General features: G+C 55.0%; 10 protein-coding genes across 10 annotated transcripts; 4 read left to right on the top strand and 6 right to left on the bottom strand.

Moving 5' to 3' along the window:
• Positions 1-132: 132 nt before the first annotated feature.
• On the bottom strand, positions 133-1,182 carry BDV59DRAFT_178296 (U6 snRNA-associated Sm-like protein LSm1). The gene is made up of 4 exons (XM_073689749.1): positions 967-1,182; positions 831-899; positions 624-739; positions 133-536 (listed from the first exon to the last, which is right to left on the bottom strand). Exons 1-4 carry the CDS (start codon positions 1,160-1,162, stop codon positions 363-365), a joined length of 555 nt encoding a protein of 184 aa, XP_073547798.1. The 5' UTR covers positions 1,163-1,182; the 3' UTR covers positions 133-362.
• A 365-nt stretch (positions 1,183-1,547) lies between these two features.
• Positions 1,548-2,176, bottom strand: BDV59DRAFT_178294 (uncharacterized protein). Its single transcript, XM_073689748.1, has one exon. It carries the CDS (start codon positions 2,040-2,042, stop codon positions 1,833-1,835), a length of 210 nt encoding a protein of 69 aa, XP_073547797.1. The 5' UTR covers positions 2,043-2,176; the 3' UTR covers positions 1,548-1,832.
• A 1,070-nt stretch (positions 2,177-3,246) lies between these two features.
• On the bottom strand, positions 3,247-5,486 carry BDV59DRAFT_178290 (C2H2-type zinc finger protein). Its single transcript, XM_073689747.1, has one exon. It carries the CDS (start codon positions 4,974-4,976, stop codon positions 3,696-3,698), a length of 1,281 nt encoding a protein of 426 aa, XP_073547796.1. The 5' UTR covers positions 4,977-5,486; the 3' UTR covers positions 3,247-3,695.
• Positions 5,487-6,547: 1,061 nt separating this feature from the next.
• On the bottom strand, positions 6,548-7,186 carry BDV59DRAFT_31481 (uncharacterized protein). Its single transcript, XM_073696173.1, has one exon. The coding sequence runs from the start codon at positions 7,113-7,115 to the stop codon at positions 6,636-6,638; it is 480 nt and encodes a 159-aa protein (XP_073547795.1). The 5' UTR covers positions 7,116-7,186; the 3' UTR covers positions 6,548-6,635.
• Positions 7,187-7,591: 405 nt separating this feature from the next.
• BDV59DRAFT_31448 (uncharacterized protein) lies at positions 7,592-8,457 on the bottom strand. Its single transcript, XM_073696171.1, has one exon. The coding sequence runs from the start codon at positions 8,211-8,213 to the stop codon at positions 7,653-7,655; it is 561 nt and encodes a 186-aa protein (XP_073547794.1). The 5' UTR covers positions 8,214-8,457; the 3' UTR covers positions 7,592-7,652.
• Positions 8,458-9,318: 861 nt separating this feature from the next.
• On the top strand, positions 9,319-10,154 carry BDV59DRAFT_31454 (uncharacterized protein). The gene has a single exon (XM_073696172.1). It carries the CDS (start codon positions 9,500-9,502, stop codon positions 9,962-9,964), a length of 465 nt encoding a protein of 154 aa, XP_073547793.1. The 5' UTR covers positions 9,319-9,499; the 3' UTR covers positions 9,965-10,154.
• Positions 10,155-11,890: 1,736 nt separating this feature from the next.
• BDV59DRAFT_202021 (histone deacetylase complex subunit SAP30 Sin3-binding domain-containing protein) lies at positions 11,891-12,689 on the top strand (the record flags this gene model as incomplete). The annotated part of the gene is made up of 2 exons (XM_073693946.1): positions 11,891-12,130; positions 12,189-12,689. The coding sequence occupies 2 exons, from the start codon at positions 11,891-11,893 to the stop codon at positions 12,687-12,689; spliced, it is 741 nt and encodes a 246-aa protein (XP_073547792.1).
• Positions 12,690-13,112: 423 nt separating this feature from the next.
• bro1 (putative signal transduction protein BroA) lies at positions 13,113-16,747 on the bottom strand. The gene is made up of 3 exons (XM_073696170.1): positions 16,050-16,747; positions 14,380-15,976; positions 13,113-14,327 (listed from the first exon to the last, which is right to left on the bottom strand). Exons 1-3 carry the CDS (start codon positions 16,325-16,327, stop codon positions 13,197-13,199), a joined length of 3,006 nt encoding a protein of 1,001 aa, XP_073547791.1. The 5' UTR covers positions 16,328-16,747; the 3' UTR covers positions 13,113-13,196.
• A 394-nt stretch (positions 16,748-17,141) lies between these two features.
• Positions 17,142-18,120, top strand: BDV59DRAFT_202019 (pyrroline-5-carboxylate reductase family protein; the record flags this gene model as incomplete). Its single annotated transcript, XM_073693945.1, has 2 exons — positions 17,142-17,187; positions 17,243-18,120. 2 exons carry the CDS (start codon positions 17,142-17,144, stop codon positions 18,118-18,120), a joined length of 924 nt encoding a protein of 307 aa, XP_073547790.1.
• Positions 18,121-18,840: 720 nt separating this feature from the next.
• BDV59DRAFT_202018 (proline-specific permease) lies at positions 18,841-20,761 on the top strand (the record flags this gene model as incomplete). The annotated part of the gene is made up of 7 exons (XM_073693944.1): positions 18,841-18,954; positions 19,004-19,247; positions 19,303-19,392; positions 19,439-19,650; positions 19,698-20,172; positions 20,228-20,469; positions 20,525-20,761. 7 exons carry the CDS (start codon positions 18,841-18,843, stop codon positions 20,759-20,761), a joined length of 1,614 nt encoding a protein of 537 aa, XP_073547789.1.
• Between the last annotated feature and the right edge of the window lie 23 nt (positions 20,762-20,784).

Below are 20,784 nucleotides of genomic sequence, written 5' to 3'. Positions count from 1 at the left end.
AAGTTGTGGTGGAGGTTTTGGCGGCGAGATTTTTTTTCTGCCGAAAAAAAAGTACAAATTCTTGGCGGTCAAGTATATCCAACAAAGTACCGAGTATAGGGGATGATGCTACCTACAGTAGGTATAGAATCTCCTACATGTATCGTATTGATTGCCTGTCAATTATATTTCAATTAACTCCATAACTGCCGTAAGACATAAGAATCGTCATCGCCGTCCGGAGGGTATCATCATCCACCGCAGCCAGCAACCACCGGCTCCCAGTCAAAACGATCATCTCAAAGGCCTGTTCGAGATGCGACGGCGTCCAACCCCCGGCGCATCGGGCGCTTATTTCCAACAAAAGTCACCGGCCCAGACCGCTAGAACAGGATCTCTCCGCTATGTTCGGCCTCGAACCCGAGTCCCTGCAGCTTGCCGTGGCGTTTCTTGTCGCCGGATTTCCGGTTCGCTTCTTCTCGTTGCTTCAGTTCGAAGACTTCCTGGAAGGGGGCTTTTTGGATATGCGGGGGGAGGTTGTCTTCCTTGTCGAGGTCCTAGAGCCGGCGGTGTCAACCGTGAGCGTTCGTTCGGACAGCTTTCGATCCCAGCCAATTCAAGACCGAAACATTATCGAGACTTACAATCTCCCCGAGAAGCAGCACGTTCTCTCCGCGCACGAGGAAAATCCCCCGGGGGATATCCGCGTACAGGTTTCCGACATACATGCGCTCGATGGTATCCTGGAGGACGAGGTTGGCTGGGACAAGCGGTTAACAACGACTGATGACTCGTTCACTGGAGCAAGCGCGAGAGCAAGCACAAGCACAGCACAACACAGCACAGCATACCGAATTGATCCCAGCTACGCAGGACTCCGATCAATTTCCGCCCGTCCCGCAGCACGAGCACCAGTTTCTCTGGGAGGGGTTAGTCGGCGTGGCCTCTCCCGACGGTTACCATCACCCTAGCGCTGGTGTCACATACTATCGGTCAGATCCAGCAGCTGCGCCGCGGTGGTGAACATCTGCGGGGGCAATTGGGGCGGACCCTGCGACATGGGACCGAGCATGTTGTTCTGTTGGGGATTCTGAGGGGGTTGCTGGGGGGGTTGCTGGGAGGCGGGGGGATCGTTCAGCGAGAGGCGCTCCATTGTGAAGGGATGGTGGGCAATTGACGGCATGCGAGGGAGGGAGGGAGGAAGGAAGAGGGAGAGGGAGAGAAGAGATGGTGATGGTGATGGGGAGAGATGATGGAAGTGGGTTGTTTGTCTTGTTTGTCTCGAGGTGTAGAGGAGGAACAGATGCATACGGCGTGGACATAAAATGATATAAATACTATATGAATACTAGAGTAGATAGATTTATCTTTATGATATGGGTCTCTTGTCTCAATTCTATTATCCTACCGATGTACCTGCGGCGTTGAATCGCGAATCCATCTCGGGCTGACTGCATACTCCTACACTAGGTATATATCGTCCTATAGAGCACCCAGTATATAGTATATCTTCGCTGTCACATCCACCAATTTCCAAAACAACCACGAGCACATTCAAATTACTCCCTCCTACATTCACGCCAAAATCCCCTCCCTACGATCGATCATGCGGGGGAAGTCGATACATCCAAAAGACGCTCACCGATCCCGCCACCGCGCAGGGAATGTCATCCCTACATAGACGGCTGACATGTACGACTCCCACACGCCAGACATAAAAGGAACCCAAGGTATCATTTCACAACAGTGCACAATATACAGACATCATCATTAACAAAAATCAACCGATAGCACATCACATCAATCACCATAACATATACAAGAACAAACCAAACCAGGCCAAAAAACCAACATCAAATCACACTCACCCCCCGCTGCTGCGAGCGCAGACGCTCCTCTCGCCGACGACTATACGGCGCACAATACGGCTCATCCGCGGAGCCCACGCTGCGCCGCACCGACTCCTGCGACTGGTGGTATGCTGGGCTCGACGGAGCCGGCGACATCTGCATGCCCTTGAACTGGTCGACGCTGATGATGCGACGGCCGTACAGATACTGCATGAGGGCGAAGTCCGGGCGACTCCCGGCGAGGGTCTGCCCGCGGCGGTAGTGGGCGTGGTCGACGTGGTCAAGCAGACGGTCCCAGGCGCGGGGCTGGGGCTCGGCCTCGTCCGGGGCGTCGACGAAGCTCTGGCTGGGACACAGCGGACAGCGGGCGGTGGGCGGGGGGGCGTGCGTCCGGAAGTGGCTCAGCACGTGCGTCTTCCACTGCGCGACGTCGTCGAAGGCGTCGTGGCAGTCCAGCACGGGGAAGAGACAGAGGTATCGTCGTCGCGGGGCGTGGGGGTGGGTGGTTGCGATGGCGGCCGGCGACGACGAGACGGAGAGGGGCGGCGGCGGCGGCGAGGGCGCCGGTGGTGGGAGAGGCACGACGAGGGCGCCGCTGCCGTCGTCTTCGAGGATGTGGTTTGCGAGTCCGGACGCCCAGCCGGTGTCGAGCGAGAGACTCGACGAGGACGAGGAGGTGATGGAGGCGGCGTCGCTGGAGAGTGACGGCACGGAGGACGGCATGGCTCTGGCTCTGGGTCTGCGCCTGGTCCTGGTTCTCCTGGTTCTTCCGAGGATGCGGTCGTCGTCGGGATTCTGATGGAGAGGATGCTGCTGCTGCTGCTGCGAGTTGGCGCGGACGGTGGTGGTGGAGCTGCCCGATGGCTCCGGGAGGGAACAGAGGGAACACTCAGGCAGAGAGCCGAGGGAACGATGACGACGGGGCGAGCGAAACTGGTCCATCATGATCACGGTCAGTCCAAGGGCGACGGACGGACGGAGAGCCTGGGGTTGCGGCCGTATCGCCGACATGAACGATCTCAAAGCGGGGTCGAGGAGGATGGATATCTTACACTGTCGGATTTCTAATACCAGCCAGGGTCTCCCCCGAAACAAACCGGATAAACAGACGGAAGTTCCATGCGCGAGTGTGCCGTTTTCTCCGGGAGGGCTGGCGATGAAGGAAAGAATCGGAATATCACGTTGGAGAGATGGTAGTGGTAGTGGGCGTTGGTGGAGCGTAGTGGAGGAAGTATAAGATCAACACTACCAACACTAACACTCACCCCAACACTACTTACACTGCCTACTACCCTGCTAACACTGCTAACACTGCCTACACTGCACGACCGACTACTCACTTTTACGCTTAAACATCGGTCGTCAATCACTCGCATTTATGCATGCAGACGGCACATTTCTACCAATCACACCAATCACCCGCGATCATCAACATAACTTTTCCATTTTAAACCCTCTCGTCCGGCTGGAGGCCTGAATCTAAGCGAACATAAACATGAGAAAGAAAATCCCCAGACCGGGAAAATTACAAGGCGATAGCCCTGGAGGTGAGAAAGAAACCGTGGCTGAAGAGCATCGGCCGTGCCATGACGGCAGAACACAAGAAAGAAATTAATCAGAGAGAAGAGAAAGAGAGCAATTCGACAGAAAATCCCATCCATCCATCTATAGTGACGCCGCGCAAAAAGTGTATTCAAACAGAAGACAGAATAAAGAAAAGAAAGAACCGCCCGACACCGTCGATGCCCATGAACTGCACTGGAAATGCTCAAAGTCTATCCGTTTCGTAGCACGTAGAAATCCAAATTTTTCCTTTTTCCTTGTTCTTTTTTTTTTTTTTACATCTGGATGGATTCATCAGGCTGACTAGAAACGTTCGGCCAGATCATTCCCGGCGACCGAGTTATTTGTCGATGACGACACCGACGAGAATCCCGTCGCCGGATTCAACATGTCCTGCACCGCCACCTTGGGCACCTGGGGTACCGGCAGTTTGCGCTGCGTGCCGTCGGATCGCGACATGATATCGCTGATGCTCGGTCCCACGTGGCCCTGCGCGGGGCTGTAGTAGTTGGGGCCTTCGGGCTGGGGCTCCATGGGCGCCAGCGCCGGCGTGTGGTGGAGCGACAAGTGGCGGATCGACGGCAGATGCAGTTCACTGGAACCCAGCGGCCGCAGGCGGGGAGAATGGGCCGGGGTCGCCAGCGGCGTGTGGTCGGGCGTGGGGGAGAGCGAATCGTGCGAGAAGGTCGGAGAGGAGGGGGCGGTGGAGTTGGGGGAGTTCGGACGGGAGCGCTTCACCCGGTGCTGAGAGTAGGCATCCTCCTCCTCATGGGAGTGGGAGCGACTCATGCTGTGGGAGATGGCGTAGGCCGAGAGGGATGGCAGACGGCCGCTGCCCCCGGCGTGGTGACGGGGGGCGAAGAACGGATGACCGCGGTGGCCGGGGTGGAAGCCAAAGTGCTCGTCGCGCTCGACCTGGGAGGCGGCGGTGGCGAGGAGGTTGATATCCATGCCCGAGGAGGCGCGGTCGCTGTTGCGGGCGTAGGGGCCCAGGTTGGAGCGCATGTGACCGGCGTAGTTGGAGAAGGAATGGGGCGGGGAGACGTCCGGGGAGCCGACCTGAGAGACGGGCGCGGACCGGGTGATGGGCTTGCTGGGCGGAGGCATCATGGCCCCCGGGGGCGCGACCATGGCATTGTCGGGAGCCCCGCCGGCTGCCGCGGCGGCCGCGGCGGCGAGATGTTGGGCCTTGTTGCTGCGGCGCGAGTTGGGGTTGTTGTGGATGCGCGAGTGGCGGGTCAGCTCATCCGAGCGGCTAAAGCGCTTGGTGCACCCGGGGAACTGGCAGGCGTGCGGCTTTTCCCCGGTATGGGTGCGAATGTGACGGGTTTGATGTTCCAAGCGGTGAAAGGCCCGGTCACAGAGGGGGCATTTGTAAGGGCGGGGAAGATCCTGTCGGACTTCATCGTTGGCGGGGCGGGCTCCTTTGATGAGAGGAGGGAGAAGGCTCACCGATGAGGCCATACTCGAGTTGGACTGAGACTTGGAGGGGTCCAGGGGAGTAGGAGTAGGAGTAGGGGTAGCAGGGTTGCCTTGGGGGTTCAGCAGATTCGAGAAATCCACTGACGAAGCCGGGGGCGGCATGTGAAGCTCGACGCCAGCCAGGTCCGAGCGGGGGGGTGAGCAAATTGCAGAAGATTTTTAGTCGCAGCCGATCGGACGGAGATGAGAAGCCGAGGCGAAACAGGGGAGATGACGAGCTAATCGGCGAGTCGATCACCAGCGGCTAGACGGGGGATCTTGGCGAGAAGGATCAGGAGTGGGAGCTGAGTAGATCGGAAGATAATCGATATAGAATCTTCTCGAGTCGAAGAGTTGGAAGACACGAAAGGATGTCGCAGATGAGGCGAGATACCCGGAATGGGAGAAGCCGAGTAGGGTGTGATGAGGAGGATGAGTGAGGGTGAGGAGGAAGAGATGGAGATGGTGTTGTATAAGTGTGTATAAGGGGGAGGCAAATGAGAGGCGAACAGAGGAAAGGGAGGAGGAGAAATCCGGAGAAGAAGAAGAAGCAGATCTGGGGGAGGGAGATATAAGAAGAGTGAGAAGAGGAGGAAGTGTAGAGGGAGAAGACGAAGGGAGGGGGAAGTTATCGGAATCGGAGAGGAAAAAAAAAAAAGGAAAAGAAAAATTAAAAAAAAAAGAGAAAAAGAAAAAAGAAAATGATGTGTGGGGAGGAACATCGGGGGCAAAAAAAAAAAGAAATTTCTTTTCTGGATTTATTTTTTGGGAAATAAAAATCCAATTAGTCAAATGAAAAAAGAACGTGCTTCAGATCGGCTGAGATTCCGGGGATTCTATTTTATTTTCTGTTCGATTCTATTTCTCTAATATTGATATTAATCTTTAATTTAATATTTAATATTGAATATGAATATTTCTATCGACCCTTAAAAACACGAAGAACATTTCTAATTTATGATGGATAATTTCCAATGGGGAAAGAAGAAGAAAAGTGGACGCCTAGCAATTCCCCCAACTGCAGAAGTGGCTGTGTCTGGAGAAGTGCGTGCCCCGTGTAGCGTCGCAGTGGGCGGTCTCGCTGGTATGCCCCCAACCCATCCAACCCTCCGGTTATCGCGGATGACAGCGAGAATTCCCGCGCGGATTATTCTTATTCTGTCTTGTTCATTTTTTTTTTTCTTATCGAGCGTATCCCCATTCTCGAAACCAGATCCTTCTGCCAGGTAAAGGTGGTATCACCCCAGACCAACCCCATGTGATGTTCCCCAGATATCATACGAGCCATGATGACATCCTCCCGGGTGATGACGACGACCGACAACCACCTTTCTGCTCGCGCTGGTCTAGAATAGGAGATCGACTGCTGAGTTAAGAAAATCCGGATTGCGTCGATCCTGAGGTGTTGATGTCAAACAGCCCTGGACGCACGGTGGGAGACCGATCCAAGGGGTTCTCCAATACTTCATCATTCATCATCGCCGCCGGTCGAGAAGCCCCGACGAACAAGACGAAAATAACCCGGGATGACTCAATCCAGACAGATGCCATCATCCTGAGTAACAGTCGGACAATGGGCTTCATCCCCTTCATCCGTCTCGGTTGAACCAAATGCCCGCCGTCCATAAAGAGGCTTCCATCCAAGTGGCAATTCCACCCTCTCGGCCATCAACCGTTAATTACCATCATACCGACCGCCCAAGACAACAAATGAACTCCACGATCCTCCCCCAGATCCACTCGACGCGGGATGAATTCCCCCGGACAAAGGCAGTCATGATCCTATCTACTACTAACCCCGAGATAAACCCTCCCGGGGCTTCCTCGGTCTTGTCCTCCGTAGATAGCGCTGGAACCTGGGGAAAGCCAAGCCCCGCCAGGATAAAGAAAGATACGGATTCGGTAACTCCAGCCAGGCAGATAGATGATGTGTACAGTCCAACCGTCCCCCAGAGGATCCAAGACCGCGGATAACCTGCACGGAGCCGTCTCAGCTGTTCGATTAGTGGTAGATCCCAGCCATGGCTGACGCGCTTGCAATGGCTGATACCCCCCGCCATTCCCTGGCCGGGAAGGGCACGGGCGTTTGGGGACCCCCCTATCGTCCTGATAGGATAGACTCGGCGCAGAGGGTGTGGGATGCCCGCAGAACCGGCTGAAGAACGAGGAGAAAGACAAATGAAAAGGCCAGATAAGACGCCTGCAAAAGTACTCTACAGCTATCTGCTGATCTCGTCGTGACGAGACATCCCTGGTAGGCATCCTTATCTGGGGTCATCCACCGTCGGCTTATCCGGTGCCGGACCGACTGCCGAGTCGTATAAGAGAATTGCTCTCACCCCCACCCCCTACTCCTCCACTATCACCACCACCACCACCACGACCAGGTGGGACGAATGGGGTGCACGAGAAGGAAACTGGCACGCAGGTACCAGTGCCAATACCCTGGCGGGCCGGGGTTTCACACTAGCACCTGAAGCTATCAGAAGTCCGTCTAGCATGGGATGATTTCCCGCTTTTGCCGATGGCTATGTGATGGGAGATCTAATCACTGTTCTCCGTCACGAGTCCCAGGCCCGTTGACTGACTGGCTATCTAAGATAATTCCCCCCTGGTATCCAGCCCTCCCCACCGGCGGGTCACATGTAAAGGCCCCCAATGCACTATTGAAATGGTGATGGTGATCCCCCTACTGGAGGCATAGGCACGTAGGCATCAGGAAAAATAACCCCATGGAGAGCAAAGCATTTCTCCGGTCATCCGCCGCCAGTTTCCCGCAGGGGTCGGATTTGGAGAGAATCAAAAAATTTTTCTCACCCTCACTGATTTCTTCATTTTGGAACTGAAGATCTTCCCCGCGATCATCGGCGAGGTGGACGATCTGCATTCCGATTTGGCAAATACCAATGGGTAAGGTATTTTTATCCTGGCAATTTTTCCCTTTGCAAGGATCTCGACCATTCTACCCACGATTCGGACCGGCGTTGACCGATGAACCTTGAGACTCCTGGAGACTCCTTTCTCACCCATATCCCCCCCAAGAACGTCCAGGATAAGGCTCCTCGCTGAAACGGGCGATGGGGCACGCCATCCGGGGCGAAATGTTTCAGACGCCAAGGCTGACGCGAGCCGTTTATCCGTGGGCTCTCGAGCTCGGTCGTTCGGTCTGGGGCTAAAGTCGCAGCGAACCACCCCCTCAGATGGTGGTTTATCATTAGTGGTATTACTCTTCTGAATATTGTTACCATTACCCCATCCATGGCATGCAGCCGCTAAGGCCGATCGACCCTGTAAGCTGTTATCGTCCAGGATGACGGGAAAACGGGGTTCGATTCGGGGTTGGTTGCACGCTCGTATCATTGCCTAGTCGGGTGCGGAGATGAGCACATCATTCTGGGGGGACGAAGCTCCGGTGGGAGTCGATCCCACTGATTTACCTAATGGCTTTGGCTGTGGCAGCTGAAGGTTCTTCTGCTCGGGGATTCCGACATCGCAGGTTTCCTTGCCAGCTGGTCATTTCCCCGCCGCGGCCGATTTCGCATTGCGCGCGAGGTAGGGCGGTGATCCTGTCCAGACCTGGACAAGCATTGGGATGCAACCTGCAGGAAGAGAGAGAATTTTTTTTCCCTGCCCCCCTCGTCTTCTTTTTTCATACCCCCTGCACTGCACGCACCATACTCCGTACAAATGGTGGAGAGTGGGAGATCCTCCCGGTGACGAAAGGACTAACAGCGTTGCCTGATTTCCGCGGTCCCTGTGGGGTAATCCAATCATCCGACGGGGTCAGGCAATTCTGCTTGCGCGATGTGAGGTCCAATGACCTTTGCATGGATGACCAGCGATGAAACACTACGGATGGGCGACAATCCCCTCCCCTTTGGCGCTGTTTGTCTCAAGCCAGCTCCTCAACGCACCTCCCCCCCGTCCACGCGGGTCCAGACACCGACCGGGCGAGGCCAAGCCTGCAGACGTAATATATGCAGAGCGGCGATCGGGCGGTGATGTGCGAACCTGGGAAAAGCAATCTCTCGGCGCTCTGATCCTCCAATGTATGCGACGAAGAGGGCCCGTAAGCGTGGCATATCCTGGAGCGAGTGGCCGCCGAGGGCGTGGAATGGACCAGTTATCTGATGATGGACATGATGATGCTTGCCCCCCTCTTGATGTGTGACACCGATCGGGCCAGGAAACGCCCTGGGTGGAGGATGACCAGCGCTGGGGTGACACGCATTGTTGGGTTGAGTGGACCAGACATCCAACCCGCCTGTGCTGTCTGCAGGGCATGGGGATATGTGACCTGGGGAGGTGTCAGGCGAAGAATGGACTGTTTTCGTCGATTGGGCATTCTGGTTTGGACAGTGTGAGAAGGGGTGGTGGACGGCGTAGAGAACATTCCAATGATGGTGACATTGGATGTCTGTAGACGCCTAGGTATGCTTGGCAGGTATGTGCGGGGACGGAATCTGGGGAAGGCAGTGAGAGTGAGAGTGAGGAGGAGGGGGGTGTGGTTATAGTGTGTACTGCGTAGTGTAAGGAGAAGTGGTGGGATATCGCGGAATCTACATGCTAGTAAAGAGGTATAGAAATGTAGGTCTCGAAAATAGTGTACGGAGTAGAGTCAGGTATCTGCCAAACGGGTGAGTGGGATGGGATACTCGACTAGAATGTACATTGTAACCGCACGCTCTTCTGCACACGCACCAACCATCAGGCACCCAGGCATCAAGCCCCACAATCTTCTGGAATCTCTCCCGCAACCAATCAGCAGGCAGCGGAGAGTCACGGTGAGATCACCGGCTCCTTACATAAGCGCGCCTTTCTCCAGGTCTGCGGGGCGTCGTTCCGGAATCCGGACGCAGTCTGAATCGTCTGAAATCGCATGTTGGCTTCAGCACTGTGGAGGGCAGAGGACTCTTCCGGTGGGCTCGAATTCTTCTCTTTTGGGCCCCCCCACGGAAAATGGCTGCCCGAAGTTCTTCCTGTGTTCGGGTCAACATGTGAGAAGATTGATCACCTCATCCAGCCGGATGCTGGCCGGTTCGCCGGGTAAAGAAAATCTGGACGGTGGTGATCTGGGGATTGCGACTCACCCTCCTTGGCACGCTGGATGACACGTCGCCTGAAAACAGCCCAGGAAGGTCCAGCGATCTATCCTTCAGTCTCCCTGTCCCTCTTGTCTCCGTACGGCTTACTGGGGGCAAACCTAGTCACAACTAGTCCCACCACCACACAAAAAGGCTGCCACTCGGGCGACATTCCAGGAGTTCAGGGGATCCATCCGGGCTCTTGACTGGGATGATACCATCATACGATCGAGATACACCAGAGTAGTTCTCTCCCAGGGGAGATTCCTCACCACACTCTATCCTCCCCATCAAACCCTCCCCAACACCCACCGGATGTTTCCTGAAACTTCTTCTGTCCGTCTTGTGCTCCGTCCCCTTCACCGCCACTAACCCGAAAAGCGGGGCAGCGGGGTGGGTGACAAGAATGCAAGGGAAAAAAGGGGACCGGAAGATGGCCGGATTGCGTCAGGAGAATGATTTGCAGCTAATCCAGGAGTCGAGACATGGGCCTGCCTTAGTGGCGCGCACTGCCGCCTCTCTAGACGACAATCTCCCGCGTCTGGAGTTGGATTCGTTGGCTCCTGAGCACGGATCGAAGCCTGATTTTTATTATTTAATATGGATCGAGGTCTTTCCTACATGTTCCGATCTCCCTCTGTTTCCCCCTCCCTTCGCCTTCATCCCCAGAGGAAGCAATATCCCACCACGTTGTGGCGGAATCTGACAGGTACCAAACCTTCGTTTGGTTGGAATCCCTTCCGAAGGCTCTAGAAAGCTACGCCCAAGTTGTAGTTCGCAACATCATCTCCCCCGTCAGCCGTCGGATGATTTCGGAGTCAAGGATGCTCTGATTGCGGAGAACTCTTCTTACCTAACACGCTAACCTTTTCCCCTCTTGCACCCCCAAAGGGTTCCTCGGTGAAAAATCCAAAAAAAAGAACCCCCTCACTCCGTTCCACGGAGGAATCGCCTCCGCTTTGCCTCCGTGAAAACCTCCCCTTAGGGGTACTTCTCCGTTCCTGTCAGCTTCATCTCTCCCTCTTTTGGTTTCGTCCAAGCCGCGGGTGGAGAGCCCCTTTCGCCTCGGCTTCTTCGGTCCCGACTTTGCTCGCCTTGCCTCCCTCCCCTGGCTCGCTCCTTTGCCGAACCTGTCCCGATCCCGTGGTGGGCTGAGCTCTCCGGACTGGAGCAGAGCCTTGCTGGAGGAGGGGCTTACCGTTCTGGGGAATCGTGTAACTATTCCCCTGTCAGATGTCCTGATGCAATTGACCCTCGGTATTTCCCCTTTGGTCGGTGTCGGTTATCTGGCGCCATCCGGCGTAGGGAGTTTATCTCGATGCTCATCATCCCCTGGAACTCGACGATCGTCTTGACCTTCTCCTTGGGGCCGCGGGAATGTAGCGGTGAGCCCGAAACATTCTTCCGTGGGGATCCATTGAGCTGTTCGGAATAGGCTCTGTAGGTCTCCGGACTCCGTATCTGGCATAGTAATTTCTTTTGGATCTCTGTACGCAGTAGTTTGGTTCGAGCGACGAATGGGCGTTCCTGCGTACCTTTTGGTCCTCTGCCATTGGGATGCCTATCAGATGGAGTCCCATATAGTCGGCCCTGTACTCCCACTGCACCTCCCTCAAGTCCACCACCATGCATTCACCACGAGCCCGATGAAGACGACCACCAGCGACCTCTTCCGCGGCAATCTAGCCGAAAACGGCGTTGACGTCGCGCCGCTTGATTCTGCCGCGTCTGGCCGCCTCCGCAGGCTCATTTTGCAACCGCCTCGTTTTTCCCTGCACGATGTCGATGTCCTCCTCGCCAGTGCTCCTCCATCCTTCTCGCTGTTCGTCCGTCTCCCGGCCAATTCCTCTTCTTCACTACTTGTCAGGCCCTCCCCACCGCCTGAGCTCTTCCTCTCCCCGTGTCCCTCCTCCGCTCCTCCCTCCGTCCGCCCCAAAAAAAATCCCCTGCCCCATGGCTCCCCCGCGCCAGCGCACCACCGCCGTCCAGGACGACTCCCGGTCCGAAGGCTCAAGTACCGCGAAGGAGACCAAGTCCACAACAGCCGCAAAGGGTCGCAAGGGCACAGCAGCGGCGTCGGCGGCGGCGACGGCGGCCACCCACGCCTCTAAAACCTCCTCCCATCTCCCCAGCGTGACCAGTGCTCCGTCGACCGGGGATGCCGACCACCCCAACAACCAGGCCCAGGCCAAGGTACGTGCCATCACCCACGCGCCGTCAAACGCTCGCTCCTAACCGGTCCGTCGTCTAGATCAACTGGCCCGACATGCCCCTCGACCTCCTTCACTCCTACCGCCATTCGTACAAGCTGGCCTGTCCCAGCGCCTTCACCAGCGAATACTCGCACATAATCCTGTCCAAAGGCATTGGTCTGCGCTCCCCGACCTCCATAGCTGCCCAGCGCGCCCATCTCGCCCATCCCCAGCCCACCCCCGCCGCCGCCGCCGCCGCCGCCGCCGCCGCCGTCAACGGCCTCGCCTCGCCCGCACCCACCCCCAACGGCGTCCGCGCCGCGAGACAACATTCCCCCCGCTCGGGCGGCGCCAGCGCCAGCAAGTCCCGTCTCGACGGCAAGTCCGCCTTGAACCACATTATCGGCCAGGACCGCGTCACGAAGAACCAGCTCGCCCTGGCCGTGCGGAAGCATTTCAACGGCGCCGGTCTGGCCGAGCAAGAGGCCATCGCCCGGTTTCTGTATAAAGTCCGCGAGGAGGGCCGCGGCCGTCAGTTCCGCTTGCGCTTTCAGCCGTGACTGGGGGCTTCCGCCGGGTCTTTTGCATATGTTGCCTTGGCTGCCGTTGGCGTTTTGGGCGTTGTTCGGCGTTGGGTTCCCGCCTGGGGCGTTGGATACCCGCCGCCCTCATGTCTGTCTATCTTCTACTTTTTTCTTCCCTTGCATTCGAATGATACCCTCCATGTTGGTTCGTCGTGTCTGGAGTTTCCGTTTCCATTGTTGGTGCTGGCTGGAGTGCCGTCTCGCACCTGTTACTACCTATATGTGTATTATACTTGGCTATGGCGTTGTGTACACTATGCTGCATCTTAGAAGAGCCCATCGGGCTCTAGCTTCGTCTACCACCGGAATCCCGTAAGCCACACCTACGCTCCATGGTTGGATCTATATACATCGGTATATTGAACTGTAGATAACCCCGCGACAGCCGTTCAACGCAGAGACGCAGACAATCACGACCAAACCAACAGCAGAAGAAAATTGGAAACGCCCAAATGCACAATCCTCGGTATCACGTATAAATCATCATTTCCACGCATTCAGTCCCGCCCACGGATCATTGCTGGGCGCCCCCGGCTGCTGCGACGACTGCGACTGCGCTTTATGGTGCTGACTCGTACCATAGGGCCGGCTCTGCGCGTACCCTCCTGGGCCGGACGGGAATGGTCCCGTCGACGGCGCGTACGTTGTTTGCTGCGGCCGTGGAGGCGGAGGAGGCGGCACGTATCCCTGCGGCATGAACTGCGAGGGCGCTGCGGCAGGGCTCGGACCGCCGTACGTGCTGTACGGGGTGGGAGTGGACGAGAAATACTGTTGTGTCGGAGGCGGGGACACCGACGGCGGCAGTGGGTACGCCATGGGGTTGTAGCCCTCCGTCAGCGGGGCCGCGGCGCCCTGTTGGAACGGGGTGCCAGGGTTGTAGGGCACTCCGGTGCCTGGGGGCATGTACTGCGCGTAGGGCGCGGGGGAGTGGGAGAGAGGCACGGACACCCCGTGTGGCTGACCGGAGACGGCGGTAGGCGGGTATGGCGACATCTTCGGGGATGATATACCCGGGGTGGGATAGCTGGGTGTGTGGACCGGAGGGGGAGGGGACTTCACTTTGGACGGAACACCTGGTGACGGTGAGGTAGCTGACGTCGGCTTAGGTTCGGTAGATAGGCGCTCCATGAGTTGTCGGAGCTTCTCGCGCTCTCGGTCTTCCTGTTCGCCCACGCTGCTTGCCTTGTCGCGCTCAATTTGTCCCAGAAGTTGGGCGCCCTCGGACCGCCGGTTGTTGATGAACGTCTCGACGTTCTTCTTCAGACTGTCGACGGTTTCTGCCATCTCCGAATAGAAAGTCTGCGCCTGGGTGATTCCCGAACGAAGGCCGTTAAACGAATCGTAGATCTTTTTGTATCGGGCCATGACGGTGTTTCGTTGCCGCGTTATGGTTTCGTATTTCGATTGTTCAGCGCGGACCCGTTTGTCCTGCAACAGATCTCCGTAGGTCTTGGTGAGCTCTTTCATCAAGGAGGATTGCTTGTGGTTTGCTTGGAGGAGCCGGTTCTGGTGCGGACGGAATTTCTCTAATTCGGCCTCAAAGAGTTGGCTCTCCTGTCCCGCAATGGATTTCTTGTTCAAGATCAACACATTGGAGATGTCATCGTTATGGACCTAGAAGTATGTTAGTCGGAAACATGTCGAAGTCGGAGGACCGAAGACACACCTTATCCTTTAGATCCTTCAGGACCTGGGCCCGTTCTCGCTTGAGCAAGTTCAGCTTTTTGAGAAGAGACTCGACCTTGGCGATTTGCTCTGCCACAGAGAGTGCTCCTTCGTCGTGTACGTCGTCAAGCAGAGTGCCCTCCGGTGTTGACGCATACGGACTGCCATGGCCATTTTTGCCCTTGCCATACTTGGATCCAGCTTTGATCATCGCCCTCTGGAAAAGCACGTCGGCCTCGTCCGTCTCGCCGGCGGATCGCATTTCATCGAAATCCGCTTCGTACTGTCGGAACGTGGACAGCAGCTGCGTGTCGCTGGCGCTGGCTTCGTTAATCGTGTCCCGGTAGGTACGGACATCGCCCCGGAGGGTCGTGTTCAGTCGAGCACTCGGCTGCTGGCTCCAGTCCGCACCATATTTGGAGCGCATCTTCTCACAGACACTCTCTTCGAGGTCGAGTTGTTTAGCACAGTGGTCCAGCTGTGCAAGGATCTCCGATTTGCGCTCGTGTAAATCGTCAAATGCCTTCGAGAAAGACTTGTGGCCTGCAAGGTCCTGACACCATTGACGGAAGTCATCATCGACCGTCATTTCTTGGTCCATTCCACCTTTGAGGATATTCAGACTGCCAGGTAGTTTTAGATAATCCAGACTAGCCGCCATCTCCCCATTTGCTGTCTCAACCTTCTCCGTCTCAGCCCGGATCAACTTAGCCTTTTCCTCATCATAGAGGCTAGCGGTCTCTGTCACCGACATGGGAACCAACTTCTGGAAGATGTCGGGGCCAATAATGCGCTGAATATCCTGTCCCTGATAGAGCTCGCTGACGGGTATGGCCTTTGCGGCAGGGAACTTGGCGACTGGCGCGAGACCGGTTTCACTCGGAACCGGCTGATGATAGATGAAATCGTTGTCTTTGACAAAGGTGTTGAGTTTGGCCTGGACGTTGGTCAGATGGTACCGGACCAGCTCCAAAAGATTGGATCCAGATTCGGAGGTCAAATTGGAGGTTGGTGGGACGGATGAAGGAAACGACTTTGCCCACCCTAGGGCGGTCGTGGAGTTCTTCTCAGCCAGCTGGAGTCGAGCGATCGCAACGCCGTGTGAGCCGCTCTCGCTGTCAGCCAGCGCCTGGTAGTATGAAGCCACGGAAGACATGTGTGCCGCCTTAGCCTGAACCACGATCACCCAGACCTTCTCAAAGACACCCTTTACCGTCTCTTGCATTCCCTCGGCGGCTTGAGAGTAGAGATAAGCCGACTGGCTGGCGAGTTTCGCAAGCAGCCCGGGCTTCTTCTCATCGGCTATTTGCTTTTCCAGGAAGATCTCCTGTCCTTGGGCAAGAACGATGTTGATGAGTGCCTTGACGGTCTCGCGGTTCAAGTCGGTGGACGGTGCATGGAGGAAATTCTCGTTGATATAAGTGAACATTCCGGCCGCTGCTTGAAACGAGTGATACGCGGTTTTCAGACCCGTATCTTCCGACCGATTCTGGTTTGCAGCGTGGCAGGAGAGAACGGCAGAGATGTTGAAGATGATGGAAGCCTTCTCGAAGGCCAGGGAGTACTGAGAGGTGGACTTGTGGGTGAAGGCATCGTACCTGAAAGGAGTACCAGGCAGGGGTCAGCTTAGAACGAAATGTACGTCGAAAGTGAGGCTGCGCAAAATCATACCAGGTGAAGGAAATCTTGATGTGATTCTCGTCAACGGGGAACCTCAGATCCAAGAGTTCCAGCTGTCCATAATAGCGATAGAGTAGATCGCGACCTGTCGCGCTATCCTTCCCGGCGCCTCTCATATCCTGACGCAACCGGTTGAGGGTTGCACATTCCTGACTGTAGCGTTCGGGGTCTTCACCATAACTCTGGTGGATGTAGTCCTTGAGGGGTCGGATCCAGTCGATCTCGTTGGTCTGCTTGAGCGGACACGAAATCATCGGAGACTGAACCATCTTGCCGGTCAGAAGGAGCGAAACGCTCCCATTCAAATCCGAAGAGGATGCAACTCGGGGGAGTTGATGGGGACGAGAGCGAGAAAAGAAGCAAGGAAGGAGGGGAAGGAGATCGGGATGGATGGAGCTCCAGCTGTGGGGTTGATTGCCTCTTAGCCTTGGATCCTAACCGTCACGGCGGGGGCGGGGAGAAGAGGAGACAGAAGGGATGGAGATATCGGCCGGATAATGAAGAGGAGTTGGGAGAGGAAGAGAACGAATTGGAGGGAGAGGGAGAGAAGACGAGAAGGTTGGAGATGTGAGCGAGTTGCGAGTTGACGTTCATGTCATCAAGTCATCTGGTGGTGGCAGGGACGATGCCTGAGGCTGCCTGAGGCAGAGAGGCAGAGCATCATACTTCCGTTCATTCACCAACTATACACCACCATGACACCAACAGATCGAAGGGGTGATGGTAGATCTGCTCTGCAAAATATGTATCATCTCATAGATTCACCAAATACTCTCATAGATATCCCTTGGGAGCCCATCCATCATGCATTGACCATGGCCTACACTTCATACACTCCAGTCAACAACACCCTCCCTCGCGAGTATCCAAATCCACCCCATCCCCCACTTCTGCCAGAAACCTCCCAACTGATATAGGCTGCAACAACCTCACCAAGACCGGGTAGCTTCCCGACTATGAGCACCGGAGTCCTTCCCGAGCCCCTCACCAGGTGGGGTTCGTCCGTTGTAGATATATGGCGTCCCCCGTCAAGATCTACTGCAATCCTCATTCTAAACATATATCCAACTCTGCCCTTCCAACATGGCCGGACTCGAAATCACCGTCACACTCTGTATCCTGGGCTGCGGTATGGCCAATTGCACCAGCAAAAACTTTCGAGAATCTGACCAAATAGCTCATAGGAAATTTGGGAAATGCAATTCTTGACAGCTTAATCAAAGTTACTAGCTCCAGTGGCCCCAAAAAAGACCTCTCCTTTGACCGTGTGATCGCCTGTGTTCGTAGCGAAAGCTCCGAGAAGCGGCTGAACGAACAGTACAGTAGTGTGTCATCGGACCACCTGGTGATCTCCCGCGACAACAATGTTAAAGCCGTGGAGTTATCCCAAATTGTCATTTTAGCAGTCGATCCTTCCGACATCGAGCAGACCTTGTCACAGCCTGGCCTCCACGAGGCCCTGGCCAACAAGTTGCTGATCAGTGTTGCCGCGGGTTGGACGCGGAAAAATCTGGAAACCTTCCTCTACGGCAGCGAGACAACATTGGAGAACAACAACGGTCGAGCATGGGTCGTCCGCACCTTACCTAACATTGCCGCCCAAGTATCCCAGTCTTTCACGGCCATCGAAGTCTCCGAACCGGCGGTGCCGGCTCCGTATATGCAGGCGGTGGACGGCATATTCAAACAGATCGGACAGATAGCGCACATCCCACCCCGCCTGATGGACGCTTCTTCTGCCGTGGCTGGATCGACGCCTGCATTCTTTGCTATCATTGTGGATGCGCTGATCGATGCGGCCGTGGCAGTCGGCATGCCGAGGCCGTTAGCCCAGTCGATGATATTTCAGTCCATGCAGGGAACAGCCAGTATTCTTCAGAGTGGCGTGCACCAGGCGATCCTACGGGACCAAGGAACAGCGCCTGAAGGATGTACAATCGCTGGGTTGATGGTTATGGAAGAAGGAGCCGTGCGAGGCCACGTTGGGCGCGCGTTGCGAGAAGCTGTCACAGTCGCTCGTCAAATGGATGGGACTCGGCACGTTAACGACACCAGGCAATAGATATGTCTCTCTATGTGTATATCTATTTCTTTTCGCAGCGTTTATCCACCGAGGTAATCTCTTAGAGAGCCACACTGCTTTACTGGGATAGTATTGCAATTCCCCGTAGGCATGCGTTTCAATAATCAGTCTTGCAAGACTGTATCTGCTGGTAGCATCGTGCTGATATGTGGTAGAGTCGGACTCCTTGCTGGCCTCATTTACCCTTGCTGGCTCTGGGCCACATTCAGCTGCCCGTCCTCTTACCACCCGTTTGCTTTATGACCTATACCGAATAGACATCCTGCTTGAAATAGCGACCCCTTGCAGTCAATGAAGCGTTCGAGACAAGGCAGCCACTTAGGACTGGTATTTTGAAGAGCAAGGGAGCAGTTTAAATGCTAACGAAAAAATAGACCTGGTGATCGAAACAGGAAGGGTCAAATGCAGCCCTACTTTCAGTGATCGATCCGCTACTGCTATAATACACTTTTTTGTACTGCGTGGCATATACTACAAGGATAAAATATTGGGATCACCTTATAAAACTCCTCATCCGACATATGCCATTCTAAACTATAAGTACTTGATACTCATCCCTATAAGGATACAGACAATCCCTTACTTACCACCCACGGCCGACTTGTAAGACGTAGAAAAACCGAAATACTTAAATGAAAGGAGACTTTCCACTTATTTATGTACCTTCAAGATTCCAGTGTCCACCTAGATACGGAAAAGATGAAGGAGGAGATACTGCAACATGTCTCCAGCCTTGACCAAGCCCAGAGAGTCGGTGTTGCCGATGACAGACATGGGCAGTTCCACCGAGCGTTCACCCCCCGACAGATTCACGTACGATCCGTTTCTGACCATTTTGAGAGAATTCCCGCTAATTATGTAGGTAATTGCTTTGGCTACGTCTATGGGCAGTGGAATTTTTATTTCAATTGGACAGGCTCTCTCAAATGGCGGACCCGGGAACATGCTTGTCGCATACGCTCTTGTCTGCTCTTGTGCCTGGGCTGCCTTATATACTCTCTGCGAAATGGTGATTGCTTTCCCGGTGTCAGGGAACTTTATCGACTACGCGGACCGTTGGGTCGACAAGTCGTTAGCATTTGGAGCAGGGCTTTCCGAGTGGCTATGTGTGACTACCGTCTAACAAGTGTGTTCCCTCAAAGCGCGTGCTAATTGCTGCAGCTTACACGGCCATCACTGCGTCTGAGGCGGTGTTCTTCAACATAATTATTCAGTATTGGGCCAATTATCGGCTTCCGGAGGCGGTTTCCTGTATGTGGACTGCCATGAAACTGGATGCTGAGCTGACGATTGACAGTGACGATTGTGCTTGTTCTGATGGCCGTTATATTCGTTTGCCCCACAAAGGTGTATGCAGTATTTGAGTATCTCTCCTCGATTGTCAAGGTGCTTCTCTTTATTTTTCTCGTCGTGATATGCGTGGCCATCATCGGAGGCGCTGGCAAAACGGGCTATGTCCATCATGGTTCGACTTGGACAGATCAACCGCCTTTCAAAAACGGTTTCTCGGTTAGTTCAATTCTATTACACTGACTGAAATATGCTGACGTGAATAGGGGTTTGTCAAATGTGCCACATTTGCTGTCTGGGCCATCGGTGACCAAATCCCCGTAGCTACTATGGGAGGTGAAGCCCAAAATGTCCGCTACTCCATGGCTCATGCAGCCAAGCTTGCTCCTATCCGGATAAGCATCGTATTTCTCGTCAGCATCTCAGTAATAAGCACCCTTGTTCCTTCCAATGATGATCGCTTGTTGGGTGGATCTGGAGTCACAGCGTCCCCGTATGTGATAGCGATGAAAGACGCAGGCATTCGGGTAGCTCCACATATCACCAACGCGGCAATCATCGTGAGTATTGTCGGAAGTGCAGCAGAAGCGTTGTATACTGCTTCGCGGATGTTACGTACGATGGCCCACCAGGCTCTGATTCCTGAGATTTTCGCCAACGTCGATAGCAGAGGGCGGCCGACTATGGCCCTTCTGATTACCGGGGCAACTCTCATACTCCTTACGTATATCAACCTGAGCTGTAAGCTACCAAACCGTAATTCCGAGGACAAGCGTCGACTGATGACTGTAATCAGCTGGGGGCGTGGAGGCACTGAATTGGCTACTTGACTTGACCACCACGGGCTTCCTCATCAACTGGATGATCATCGCTTGTACCTCATTCCGCTTCCATAGAGCCCTGAAATTGCAGGATGATCCCCTCCTCAAAGAGCCATACGCCTGGAGATCATTTTTATGGCCATTGGCCCCGGCGTGGCTTTTTCTGGTATCGCTGTTTTTGCTCGCGAGCTGTTTCGTGATCGGTGCGAAGCCGCCGGTAAGCATGTTCCGCCTCATAGGACCGAAAGAAATGAGAGCTAATGGGCCTGTAGGGCGGACTCAAGACCAGCCTGGCTGTCAGCGTTCTGCAATACACTATCGGTATTGTGGTTATTGTGAGCCTCACGGTGGGCTACAAGTTGATCTTCCGGACGTCCTCTAGACAGTTGCGAAAAGCCGATCATGTTACTGGAAGGCATATCATAACCCCGGATGAGATCAGTGAATTGGAGAGATATTATAGCATGTCCCGCTGGAGGCGGTTCTTGAGCTACGTGCAGGTCTGGTGAACGAGGGCTCGGCGTTAAATTGG

The sequence above is a fragment of the Aspergillus ambiguus genome, assembly GCF_047715705.1.
Source record: "Aspergillus ambiguus strain CBS 117.58 unplaced genomic scaffold BDV59scaffold_16, whole genome shotgun sequence".
In the NCBI taxonomy this organism is placed as follows: Eukaryota; Fungi; Ascomycota; class Eurotiomycetes; order Eurotiales; family Aspergillaceae; genus Aspergillus; species Aspergillus ambiguus.
The sequence above is the reverse complement of the archived record's forward strand: the minus strand, read 5'-3'. Positions and strand labels throughout refer to the sequence as shown.

Excerpts from the sequence above, each read along its gene's own strand:
- BDV59DRAFT_31448 (XM_073696171.1), bottom strand. The coding sequence starts at position 8,213 with ATGATACGAGCGTGCAACCAACCCCGAATCGAACCCCGTTTTCCCGTC.
- BDV59DRAFT_31454 (XM_073696172.1), top strand. The coding sequence starts at position 9,500 with ATGGGATACTCGACTAGAATGTACATTGTAACCGCACGCTCTTCTGCA.
- BDV59DRAFT_178294 (XM_073689748.1), bottom strand. The coding sequence starts at position 2,042 with ATGCAGTATCTGTACGGCCGTCGCATCATCAGCGTCGACCAGTTCAAG.
- BDV59DRAFT_178290 (XM_073689747.1), bottom strand. The coding sequence starts at position 4,976 with ATGCCGCCCCCGGCTTCGTCAGTGGATTTCTCGAATCTGCTGAACCCC.
- bro1 (XM_073696170.1), bottom strand. The coding sequence starts at position 16,327 with ATGGTTCAGTCTCCGATGATTTCGTGTCCGCTCAAGCAGACCAACGAG. Across the intron at positions 15,977-16,049 it reads ATCAAGATTTCCTTCACCTG|GTACGATGCCTTCACCCACA; the intron begins GTATGATTTTGC and ends TACTCCTTTCAG. Across the intron at positions 14,328-14,379 it reads TGAAGGATCTAAAGGATAAG|GTCCATAACGATGACATCTC; the intron begins GTGTGTCTTCGG and ends ACATACTTCTAG.
- BDV59DRAFT_178296 (XM_073689749.1), bottom strand. The coding sequence starts at position 1,162 with ATGCCGTCAATTGCCCACCATCCCTTCACAATGGAGCGCCTCTCGCTG. Across the intron at positions 900-966 it reads GCTGCTGGATCTGACCGATA|AGAAACTGGTGCTCGTGCTG; the intron begins GTATGTGACACC and ends AACCCCTCCCAG. Across the intron at positions 740-830 it reads GCGTAGCTGGGATCAATTCG|CCAACCTCGTCCTCCAGGAT; the intron begins GTATGCTGTGCT and ends CGCTTGTCCCAG.
- BDV59DRAFT_31481 (XM_073696173.1), bottom strand. The coding sequence starts at position 7,115 with ATGCCTACCAGGGATGTCTCGTCACGACGAGATCAGCAGATAGCTGTA.